At 43.5% G+C, this 12,500-nt stretch overlaps 1 protein-coding gene across 3 annotated transcripts; it reads left to right on the forward strand.

Moving 5' to 3' along the window:
- Positions 1–357: 357 nt before the first annotated feature.
- On the forward strand, positions 358–6,962 carry LOC134198188 (zinc finger protein 157-like). 3 transcript variants are annotated; one of them, XM_062667530.1, is made up of 3 exons: positions 358–481; positions 538–1,690; positions 6,210–6,962. In XM_062667530.1, the coding sequence occupies exons 2-3, from the start codon at positions 640–642 to the stop codon at positions 6,845–6,847; spliced, it is 1,689 nt and encodes a 562-aa protein (XP_062523514.1). In that variant the 5' UTR covers positions 358–481; positions 538–639; the 3' UTR covers positions 6,848–6,962. The 3 variants fall into 3 exon arrangements, with proteins under 3 accessions (XP_062523514.1, XP_062523515.1, XP_062523516.1); XM_062667531.1 differs by having other exon boundaries at positions 358–456; positions 520–1,690; XM_062667532.1 differs by having other exon boundaries at positions 358–1,694; positions 6,210–6,653.
- The last annotated feature ends 5,538 nt before the right edge of the window (positions 6,963–12,500 follow it).

Below are 12,500 nucleotides of genomic sequence, written 5' to 3' on the forward strand. Positions count from 1 at the left end.
TACACAACAGTATGCATGCTACACAGCGGAAATAACAGGAAACAACATTGACACTACAGTGTTAGTATAGAAATTCTGTATGTCATGACAGTGGTATCAGTTTTTCACGTATGTCATCCTCTCATATAATAGCAAGTCACTTCACAGCTGAAAAGTTGAGGGAACACTTGTTCCCATGTCCAGTCACTCTTTCACCCATTTCCTACACCTAACCCATTCCCTCATCGTCTTGGATGTACACAGGTACATGTTTTGTGTTGTAACCACCAAAACCTATCTAAAGTGACGTCGTGTCATTCTGTTCTCGCCATAATAAAGTGTGGTAATTAGGCATCACATACGGGAACGCAGCAAACACCAACGCCTGTCTGCTCGCGAGAAGGCAGTTAGGTGGACTAACTGTAGAGTTGTTTGCCTCTACTGCTGCCTTATCGAAACGTTGGAACTCGTAGAGAGGTGTGTTGAAGGCGGTATTACAGAGGTAATAAATTATTTTGTTTGTTGTTTGTGTACATGCAGCGATCTTGTCATTTTAAGATCAACAGCCACACAGCAGCTTTCAAGTGAGCAGTGCCAAGCTAAAACGTTTTCGAAAGTGTTTTTGGGCGTGTAGTCTGTAGAAACGCCCATAGCGACCTCATGGATTCGTCACGTGATTCGTCTCCATCTCAATCTGCGAACGCTCACTCGACTGATGAACTAGAGCATGACGACAATAATCAGCCGAGACGCAGATACAAATTTGACAAACAATTTCAACATCCGATACGCCGCCTCGACACTCACTCAAATGTTCAGAAAAAGAAGACAAATTCGTTTAGATGCCACGCATGTGGAAAGCGTTTTACCTCTAGAGCTCGCTTGGATATTCATTTGGCGATTAATGATAAAGCAAAGCCTCTGCAATGCAGGACATGCGACCAGGAGTTCATGTACAAGTGCCAACTCGCTGTGCACGCCAAGTCGCACTTGGACAGTTTTCAATGCAAAGTGTGTGGCAGAAGGTGTCGACAAATGAGCAGCCTTCAAGCTCACAAAATACTTCACACCCGAGTCCGACCGTTCGAGTGCAGCAAGTGCGGCAAGACGTTCAGATACCGCGGACATCTGGCCTACCATCTTCGATGCCATGCGCGCGCACAAGCGGCTCAACCAGTGCGCAGACTCCGTCTGAAAAAGCTAGACAAAGTCAAAGTTCCCGGGAATTCGTCCGAAAACGACGACACGTTGCCGTTTCGATGCGATCTCTGCGGGAAGCTATTCAGACTGCGATCCGCACTCGTAGTGCACCAACAGTGGGAGACGGGAAAGCGTCCGAGATGTGAGCAATGCGGGAAACGGTTTCGCTCGTTGCTTTGCCTCCGAGCGCACGCCGCGACGCACGGTAAAATTATAACGTGCGCTACGTGCGGCAAAACGTTCACGAATGGGTTGAAATTTAGACTGCATTCCCGGATGCACGTGGGGAGGGAAGTGAGTCGATTCCGATGCAACGTTTGTGGCAAGGGTTTCTATCAGAAGCAACACTTCGAGGAGCACGTGTTGATTCATACCGACGAGAGGCCGTTTGCGTGTCGCTTGTGCGGCGTTCGCTTTCGCCAGGGCGGCAGCATGCGACGCCATCTCGTCGCTGTCCACGGAAGAGACCAGACTGAAGGCAGTGATGAGATCATTCACTACAAACGAGACGGTAGGTTCGTATATCTTAGCTGTAGTTAATTGACTAAAATTTGTGTTTGTCTGTATTAAGGCCCAGGGAGTGGTAAATATATAAGTTACAATTGATAATCATTAGAATAAGATATTCTACCCGAATAAGCGTTTTTGTTTGTGCTTGTCTGTTCGTTTGTGTGTGTGTGTGTGTGTGTGTGTGTGTGTGTGTGTGTGTGTGTGTGTGTGTGTGTGTGTGTGTGTGTGTGTGTGTGTGTGTGTGTGTGTGTGTGATTGTGTGTGATTGCATGTGTCCTCGTGTATCTATTTTACATTACAGTTCAATTTAGAAATTCACATGTGACGGTGACACTAATGTTCAGACGAGCCTTTGTAACTCTAATAACACCTTTTCGCGAGTCATGTTATTTGCTGGCTCATTTACGTAAATATGCGACTCTGCTCAAAGAGCCACCATTGACGCATATCTTGACTTAAACACAAATCTGTAAATTCTTTTTTTTATTTTTTAGTACGCCAAGGGGTAATTTGGTGATTTCGTTCATAGTGCATGGGTTCTTCTTCGTCTGTTTCTATGCCTGTTAGTGTCTTCAACCTTGGCTGATCTGTGTATATGTTGCATTTACTGTTGCAATACTATTTACTGTTACTATATTATACCTTCAGCTATTAGCTGAACTTTCTCAAAAGCTTGGGCGTAACTCCGTCTTGCAACTCCTTAGACTCCTATGAAGCAGCTCTATTAGAAGGCTGATTTACCGTTTACCTTGACGTCAAGGTCAACGTGAACTAGCGCTAATCGTTGGATTGTTTACTAGATAGTTGTGCGACGCAGATCAGATAGTCGCAGTGGCGGATCCAGGATTTTGAAAGGTGGTTACATCAAACCAAGGTCCATCTTTCTACAGACTGGCAACTTTAATGTACACAGTTAGGCAACATCGGGTTTCAAACTTATGACATGTCTACATATACTGCACAAGCCATGTAGCCAGTTCTTCGCCCGGGCCAATTAATTAAGTTAATTAACACAATTCCAGCGTCTACACTCTTGGAGTATAATAAAATTCGGTTATCTAAGCAGAGACACCCATGGACGATGATATAGTGGATATCCGTCATTGGAGCATTGAGTTTCACGGCAGAAATTCTTTGGAACATGCTTCGAGCAGTAGTTGTCAGCCATGCAAGGCAAATATTACTTGGAGGGGTCCGCATGGTTCGTGGATCATGTTGGCCATGACATAACGACAAAGTAAATTTGAGCAAATTTAGCAGTAGAATTTTTTGGAGGAGCAAGACTTCAGATAGAATGACAAATTTCAATTTTGTCCCTAAACTTTGAAACAGGAATTCCAACCGGTGCGAGCTTAATTTCATTGCATCCAAAGGACGTCATCTGAAAAGCCGAGTTATACGCTCGCGTGTTTGAGAGGAAACGCTGCGCTTCAACGATTGTTCCAAAGGAGATCAATCAATGGAGTAAGCGGTTTAGGTATGGCGGGTAACAAAACTTTTCCCGCCGCTGCAGCAGATGCCTGGTGGCTCCTTCTATATCAGTGCTTCGCAATGTTTGCACTTGATGTTAATTTTCCAATGTTGTTAGTAGTAGGCTTTAGTGTAAAATATGTAATAGAAACGTTTAGTAAATGTCGGCGACTTGCAAGATAGAGGAGAACCTGTACGCCAAAGGACCGTTTGTGGTATTGCTATAACTATGATTTCCATAAGCATTGATGACGGTATGCATTGCCTACACAGACACAGTTCCGAAAAGGAGACAACTTGGTTAGAAAGTATAAGAATATTTTAGAAGTACGTGATTATTGACGCACGTGCTAAGCGCGTGTTGAGAAAGACAGCGGTGCTCATCGTTAACTCTTTCATTGACTGCACAAGAAATTTTACTAGTAGCTTTCGCGATCCGTCGACTGGCACTGCGCTGGCGCTGTCAGTCAAGCCGGCGAGTAGCTTCGTTATGTTTTTCCTGTCGCAGTGATAACTTTCGTCGCTTTGCCTTTGACGAAATAACAGACAGACAGCGCTGTTTTGGAGGCTTTTTGACAGTGTACAGGCGGGTTTGCTGTAATGACAACTTTTTTCGCACTTTAGCCAAACAGCAGAGCGTTTGTGACGTCACAATAGATGCCGCAACAATGAGTAGGCATAGGATGACATCAAGAAGTACAGATGAACGCCAGGAACGCCTAGGTATAGAACACAGACTACCGAAAACGTCACCAGTTGCTATTCCAAACTGAGAGAAGACCGCATGCTAAAAGAAAAGCGAGGAAGTTCAGCGGTTTGCGAGCGCATAGGGAACAAACTTTTTGTGACATCAAGATTTTAAAAAAACGCCAACACAAGCAAAGTACAGGGTACTGGCCACCGCGAAGAGCACCAGTTGCTTTACGAAAGTAGAGAAGGTTATGTGCTAAAGGAGGAGCGGGAAGGAATAGCAGTTTGCGAGCAATTACGAAACAAAAATTCAAAATGGCTGCGCCCATGGGCCTACTTTCCTTTATAAATATAGATATATGTATGGACGTTATACATTCACTGCACAGTCGTAGATATTATACACACACTTCAATCGTATTCTCTTGAACAAAGGGCAGCTTCGTACTTCTTGGATGTAATTTTCCAAATTCTTCGACTAGTTTACCGAATTAACTAAGCATTGCAACATTTGGTCTTTGCAGATCACATGGTTGGGGTATAGACCGCGGCAACTCGAAACAGACAAAGCCACAGCCAGCCCACGGCGGCTCAGCTGGGGTTCGGGGCACATTTCCGTGATCCAGTGAATAGTTTGGCAAGACCACTCTAAACGTACCGTATGTTACTAACACTATCCGTCTGCCCTCCTCTGAGCTGTCTACTGTACAGGTGTAAATACAGATGCATGTTCCTAAGTTTCTCTTACACATCCATGCAGACATGCATGGATAGACACACGAGCGTAGAATCCAGTCTGTCTTGCAAGAAACTCACCAAATTTACTGTCCAGAAATTCATTGTCTGTTTCGTCACGAATCTCGCAGCGACGCTCTAAGACATACCAGGACCACTTGCACGGCCACCTGGGGGTGACTGTGTGAGCTGATTTCCTCCAGATCTATCGGAGATTTTGAATAAATGTTGCAAGCCTACATATATGTCTTTCACAGGCAAGCGTTACCGCCCTTTCGTTTCTTTCCGGAAAAATCTTTTATAGAAACAGTTTGTTTCTTTTTGCGCGGTCCCGACGTCGACTTCACGGAAGAGGCCATTGCAAATATCTCGGAATCCACCATACTGTACCAAACTGGGCGCAGCTATACATAAATGTACTACACTGTACAGTAACCTAGCTAAAGAGTTGAGAATCAGATGTTGACGACAGCGTAGGGAGTTCATGGAATCTATTTAACTTTTCTTAGATCCGTCTATGGGTCGCGATGCTCGGGCGCTTAATAGACAGCAAACATACCGTGTTTTTTCGCTAAATCGTTGCGGCCTTTATTTTTGGCTATCTATATGTTTCCAACTGCGGTTTTAATCTCTAACCGCTCTCTGTTCGTGCTATAGATATATAGTTGTGTGCATGTGCACATGCTGTAGGTTTGTCACCTTTTTAAGTAAGATAACAACACTTACCACTCTGGTACGCATTTCACACTTTGAGACGTCATGTTTTGAAACAGTATCCGGGTAGTCTAAATAAACGTGTGCCTCACGTACATGTATGCCTCCAAAGAAGTCGTACGATTTTTCCAGCAAACTTTAAACAGCGAAATCTATCGGAATTCATTGAAAGGGGCGTCTACTCGAGGATATTGTTATATTTTGTCTGTACTTCAGCTGCGGCGTTTAAACGAGGGCGGCGGTTAATCAAGAGCAGCTTTTAATAGACGGTAGACAAATGCGTGACTCTGTGCTACTTATTTGCGTCGCTCGTATAGACACAGAAGCTCAAGCAGCTCGACGGAAACGAACGTGGGTTGTTGACGTGTTCAATATTGTCGTTGACGTCAGAGCCAATTTGTAAACTATCCTTCACTTTAATCTTTCGTTTGTCTGTGAATCTGCACGGTTATAACTCTGTCCATCTGTCTAGCTATTCATGCGTCTATTGACTGTGAAACATTTCATACTTTGTAGTTTTACTGACTAGAAAATGCAAGATAAATTAATTCATTGTATAAGTGACATAAAGTCGTCTGATACGTCTTGGACTGTCTCTGCTGTGCATGGAAGACATAAGCGACCGTCAAACATCCCCAAGGATTCTGCGTCACTGGCACAAATATCTAATGACGTTGTTAGACAACTTTTATAGTTGCTGATAACGGAGCACTAAAACTATTTTTTATCAACAAATTTTTTTATATCAGCAAACTATTTATATCAAACAAATTATTTATATCAACAAACTATTTATATCAACAAATTATTTGTATCTAGCTAATGACCACTCACCCATAAAGCACGCTAGTCCGTGTGTCACTCGCTCAGTATGAATTTGAGTCTGCTGATTGCCGTTTGTTTCTGTGTAGTCTTTGCTGCTGTGCTGAATGGCGGTTCTCTTGTGACGATCCTTTCTATACAAAAATGTTCACCCGATCCCTTCTCTTTATCCTTTCACTACAATCATCCAAACATCATCAGAACGTACGGCATCACGAACGTCCACTCGAGATCGGTACTGGCGATCGAAAAACTAGAAACGTCGTTGACAAACTTGCTGAGAACGTTCGGGAACGAACTGACTGTGCGCGAGAGAACGGATCTGGCGATTGGCATCGTGTCAGCAGTCGAGTACTTGCATCACTCTCACTGTATACCTCACGGTCGTCTCTCTACTGATACCGTCTTCTTCACTTCTCTGCTGCGTGCTAAAGTTCTAGACCCGGATGCAGCGTTAATGGTGTCTTCTGGTGTTCCATCGACTTCCATGTGTGATGACGTTATGCAGCTGCAAGAAATCCTGACATCTTTGTTCTCTGTCAATGATGCAGCGGGCGACTGTTTTTGCAGGCAAATAGTGTGCCAAGTCCGGCGTGTCGTTGGCTTGTCGTCTTCGAATGCCATGTACGCGCTGTTGGAATACTTGAATGGAATTCGTGGTACGCAAGAATATCTTGCCTGTCCGGCCAAGCGCTCTGTATGTTGCCCTTTATATCAAAGTTCCTAGTTGCAATAGTTTTAATTAGTAAGACTATGAATCAGATGCTGGCACAGTTGATCATGTCAGCTTGTGTAGTAGTAGTCTGTTTGCTATATCACGTATCACACATAATAATATAACAAAATAGCAAGCTGCGTGTGCGTGCGTGCGTGCGTGTATGTGTGTGTGTGTGTGTGTGTGTGTGTGTGTGTGTGTGTGTGTTGTGTGTTTGTGTGTGTTCGTGAGTGTGTGTGTGTCTGTGCGTGCGTGTGTGCGTGCGTGCGTGCGTGCGTGCGTGTGCGTGTGTGTGTTCGTGTGTGTGTGTGTGTGTGTGTGTGTGTGTTTGTGTGTGTGTGTGTGTGTGTGTGTGTGTGTGTCTGTGTGTGTGTGTGTGTAGGTGGGTGGGTGGGTGGGTGGGTGGTGCGATAGCTCTGTTTCTTAGAGAGTCATCTTATGGAGTGTTACATCCGGGACCTTGAAGGGTCGCAAGTTCAAGTCACAGTGATGGCGAGCTATGGCATAATTTCCTTAAGCAAGAAACTAACTCATATTTGCTTCTCTTGACTCAAGAGTATAAATGAGTACCTGGTCATTGACTGCGGTCCTAAGTGGCCATCGGCATTGACGTGACATCAACCACTGGGGTCCTGGTGAGACTTCGGGTGCTCACACCACAGTTGGCTTCACAATTCGGTGCTCCTGCGAGTGCCTAGCCCAGCTCCAAGAGTTTGCTAGCGCAAGCCCAGAGTTCCCTGAGTAGAGCACAGGATCCAGCTTAACAGCTTGGAGCGTGACCTCTGAGAGGCAGCTCCCGACATTTAGGATTTTAAGATTTCGGTGTGTGTGTTTGTGTGTGTGTCTGTGTCTGTCTGTGTGTGTGTGTGTGTGTGTGTGTGTGTGTGTGTGTGTGTGTGTGTGTGTGTGTGTGTGTGTGTGTGTGTGTCAATGTCTATGTGCTTGCGCTTGTTTGTCTGCCGCGCGTGCACTCAAGCATGTTTATCTCAGTGCCGCGTATCTTCTTTACGGCTCAATCATACGCGCTATATTAATTTAATTTAAAAGTGTCATAAAATTTGTATTCCCTTGGATTTCAATTGTTAGATTTACGCACAATAGCTTACAGCTCTTGATATACGACAGATAATTAATTACGCAATTACCCCCGAATGATATGAAACAAAGAACTGAAAACCTCAGAAACACGAAATAGACTCATTGGTGCATCATAGAAAGATCAGTGATCTAAGGTTTGTATAAGGGAATATTCACTTAATTATATATTCTATTATTAGGGTTTACATTGTTTTTGACAAGTCACGAATTATTTAAAATACCTAAGATTTTTACTAACTGATGATTAATAAATAATCTAATACTGACAACAGTGGCCTATAGCAAAGAGTACTCTAATTTTCTTGTCTTCCTGGCCGCTCAAACCGTATAAAAATATAAAGCAAAACTTAAAATGTACTAAGACTTGCCATCTCAAATGTTCCTATCTGCTTGATTAATGCAACCTGCTACTTAACTTTATGGACCTATTGCCATGCGTTGCAGAAACGACCCTACCCTTTCTGTTTGAAGCAGACAGTGGTGCTCATTTTCGGCAGAGTTTTAGTCAAGAATCCGGTGATGAATGCCACTACTAGCCTCGTACCAGACCCTCTCGCGCCGTCTTGCCTGGTTCCCGTATAACACGGAAACGTCGGAGAGGGTCTGGGATCATACCGCCCACCGTTTATGCTATTAGATGATCATCTTCGCTCGTATGTCACAAAGCCTCGGGCTACTAACACGATTAGTGTAAGTACTATTCTTATGTGTCACACAGAAAGTCTCTTGGACGTGGACGCGTTTCTCCTGCGATCGCCATTGTATCTCTTACATTGAAAAACCTGCAGGATGTTTTCAGAAGGCGTAGAAGACACGGTAAGCTGGGAGGTGGGAACCCTTCGGGTAGGCCGTTACGGAAGGGTAGAATCTTTTTACTAGTACCAGAGTCGTAGGTCTCAGACATAGCATAGGGTACTTGATCCGCACAGATGTGCGCAGACTCTTCACAAAGCGCAGAATGGCTTCTGAAAGCGCGAATTTTGAACTCGGTCTGTAATCTGTTCTTTCCGACGTATTTGTACGGCATAGTTTTCGTGAAGGTCAGCTTGAGGCCTCCAAGTCCATTCTTTCGAACAAGGATGTGTTTGTTCGACTGAAGACTTCGGGCGGCAAATCTTTGTGCTACCTACTGCCTGCCCTTCTCTTGAACGGAGTGTGTGTGATCATAAGCCCGCTGATATCATTGATGCATGATCAGGTAGGTGTAGTTGCTTGAAGCAGCCAGTTTGCTTTAGTTATTAGCCTCCTGATGATTCAAGGTCGCCAAACTGGTAAAAAAGGGAATGTTTGTCACACGAATTGAGTTCTTGTCAGACGAGAAACTGTTGAAAGACATTTCTTCCAGCAAGTACAAACTAAGTAAGTTGTATTGGACAATCTTTTGGTCAGGCAATGGCGGGTAACAATGGTTTGTCTAGTTTATACGTCTCCAGAAGCGATCACATCAAGTTTTTGGCGAAACGCATTGTCTAGGCAATTGACAGCAATCTCCTTCATTGCTATTGATGAAGTGCATCTGATCGAAGAGTGCGGGTCTACATTTAGACTTTCTTACAAGGAGCTAGGTTTTATTCGTTCTAGCCTGCCTACTGTCCCAATTATGGCTCTCTCAGCAACAGCTCCACTTGTCCTTATACTTCTGTAACCCAACATCTGAATATGCCTGACTATGTTCTAGTATCTGGATCTCTAAATCGTTCAAACAATATTTTTCTTTGGATTCATCCATCTCTATTTCGTCAGTCTTCCACTTGTTAGCTTCTATGTTGTCCTTTGTAAAGTATTCTAAAGATATTCCAAAACCCCTTATATTTTGCTGATCAAAGGATGTTTTGTATAAAGTGTATATTTGTCTTGTGTACAACTGCAGTAGTATAACCAAAGGTACAGTAGGACAATACCATGCCACAATGACACTTGAGGGGCGATCTCAACACTATGGAGAATTCAAGTGTGGCAAGCAGCGAGTCATGGTAGCTACTAGTGCGTTTGGCCTTGGTGTGGACATTGATGACATCAGTGAAGTTATTCTATTCGGTTTGCCAGGCAGTGGATCTGAGCTTGTGCAACTTGCTGGACGTGGAGGGAGAGATCCACTAAGGTTGTGCCTTGTTCGGTTTGTGGAACACTCTCAGGACCGTAGACTGTCAGTGTGCAACAACGAAATTGTGACTCTTGCCTCAAATAAGGTCTGCTTGAGAAGAGTTCTTGTTTACAAGATTTTGCAGTTAGATGAGCCATTACCTGATAGTGATTTGTGCTGTTCGTTCTGCAATGCATCTGATGAGCGACCTCATATTTTTCAGCCAGAGGTGGATTGCACCTTACCACTTCCTCCTATTCCATGCAGATCTGCACCATTGAGATCACGTCGTGTTGTTGCTGGTCAGAGAGCTGCTTTGAGGAAAGCACTACTTGAACTTAGAAGGACGGCAAATGGCACAAGAGACAGAATGAGAGGACTAGATGGGGTCTTATCCATGTTAGTGATTGATAAACTAGTAAAAAGGGTAATAAGATTCGATCACAAAATGATGTTAGGTCACTAGGAGTTGTAAGGGACTTCAGTTTAGCAGTTTTTAAGTTAATTGACTTTCACATTCCTTGCACTATAGCCAATATTAGTAGTGATGGTACAAGGAGCACTTCAGCTTGTAGACATGTTTTAGAAGAGATTACGTATCACAAGTAACTCACTTTAGACTATGTTTCTCAATAAAAGTAGTTACGATATTATGTACATGTGTCTATTTCTGTCATAGCTGTATGTTATCAAGAGAATCAATTTTTTCATGGTCTTCAGTGGACTGATTGTCCTCAATTCTCAGGTCTGTCTTACTTAGGAACTTTGCAATCCATTGCTTGGATAAGGCAACTTCATATCCTTTTTTCTCTGGTGTTGTGAAATGTCTGTTAGATGGCAACTTTCTTTTGGGAATCCGACAAGTGACTTGACTGGCCAATAGATTGGATGTCATCATTTGGATGTCTTTTCAGCACTTCTACTTGTATGCCTTGTATCTACATGAGGAGCATGAACTTCCTGATCGCATAACAGTGCAACATCATGTAATAGCTGAGATGCTAAGCTTATTACTCTTAGATGATGGAGGTTGATACTGCCACCAGAACATCGTAAAGCTGTTTTGATGACAAGATTGTGGTGTTCTACTGCCATGTCTATTGCTTTTCCGTGCCCAGGTATGCCCAGAGAATTAACAGCTCTGTTGTGAGTTACTATGTAAGCAAGCCTCTTGGAAAAGTCAGCCTTCAGATTGGCTAAGAGATTTGCTACTTCATTGCTGTAGTTGCTTCTCTTTGTTGCGAGGAAGTACAGTAACCACATTCGCTAATGTTGGATAACTCTTGGGCCATCTTCGTACTTGATGGCTTCCCTCAAGTCTTCATAAAGGAGGGCCATGCGCAGAAAAGAACGATGGAAATTATACAGGTTTTCTGCATCATGGTCATCTTCATCTGTTCCTATAAATAGCACTTCATTGGCGAATCTCTCGCCTGTTTCGTTTAGCCATGAGATCGTTAGAATGGTTGCATCTTGTACAATTAAATCTGAGGTAGCAGATATGTTGAGAAAGGCGATGAGGTATGCAGTCAGATGTGCTTCTAATGCATGTTTGAGGAACTCATCGGATTGTTGAATTTTTTGCAGCAGCGGTGACTCCACTTCGGTTGATCAGTTTTCTGAGATGAACCAATGAGCCAAGAAAATCATGTGACTCCCAAAATATGAGGAACATGACTTTTAAGTGGAAATCACCAGGATTCTCTTTCGCCCATAGGAGGCGTGCTGAAGGAATATCTGCTACCCTTCTACGCCGAGCTGCACGAATTGCCCTGCAAGTCGCTTGGTCACCGACAACACATTGTTGAACAGTGTTATCTATCGCCAGCATTTTTTGAAATTCTTCAAGAATAGTAACATTATTGTCAGTGTAACTTTCGTCTATGTCTATCACTGCAATAGGGTGGATAATAGATTTTGTTGTTGGTTGGTCATGGTTGTCATATTGATGTTTTGCTTTAAGGTGATTGCAGCATTTGAACCTGTGCATGAGTACCTTCTGAACTCTTGTCTGAGCAGATTCGTGAAATGTTTTGTTGTCATCATCATTCAGTAGAATGTCTTCTACAGCTAAATCTCCTCGAGTGCATTGTGGTAATTCTGTTGTATTGTAATCAGGTGGGAGAAGTCTGGCTACTTTGACAGCCAAACGGCTCGTGAAGTTCCATGCCTCTGTATGTCTGGCATGTCTCTCATGGGTGACACGTTTTTTAATATTTATGTTGTCATAGGCAACGATCCAGTCTCCATGTAGAAGCTCTCTGTTCTGCTCTATTGTCTTTGCAGCACTTTTCACATACCTAAAAGTTTGACTATATGTCAAGCAGACACCCATATGGTTAAGAGTAGTAACGACTTGTTTACTAGTTGCCCTGGAAACCAACATCAGACTAACTAGAGGCTGAAAACCTTTGACCTTGTCACTTGTCTTCTTCGCTAGTAAGCAGACTGCTGCCAAGCTGTAGATATCTTTTGGTTCTGTAG

This window comes from Corticium candelabrum, chromosome 2 (genome assembly GCF_963422355.1).
Source record: "Corticium candelabrum chromosome 2, ooCorCand1.1, whole genome shotgun sequence".
NCBI classification, from domain to species: domain Eukaryota; kingdom Metazoa; phylum Porifera; class Homoscleromorpha; order Homosclerophorida; family Plakinidae; genus Corticium; species Corticium candelabrum.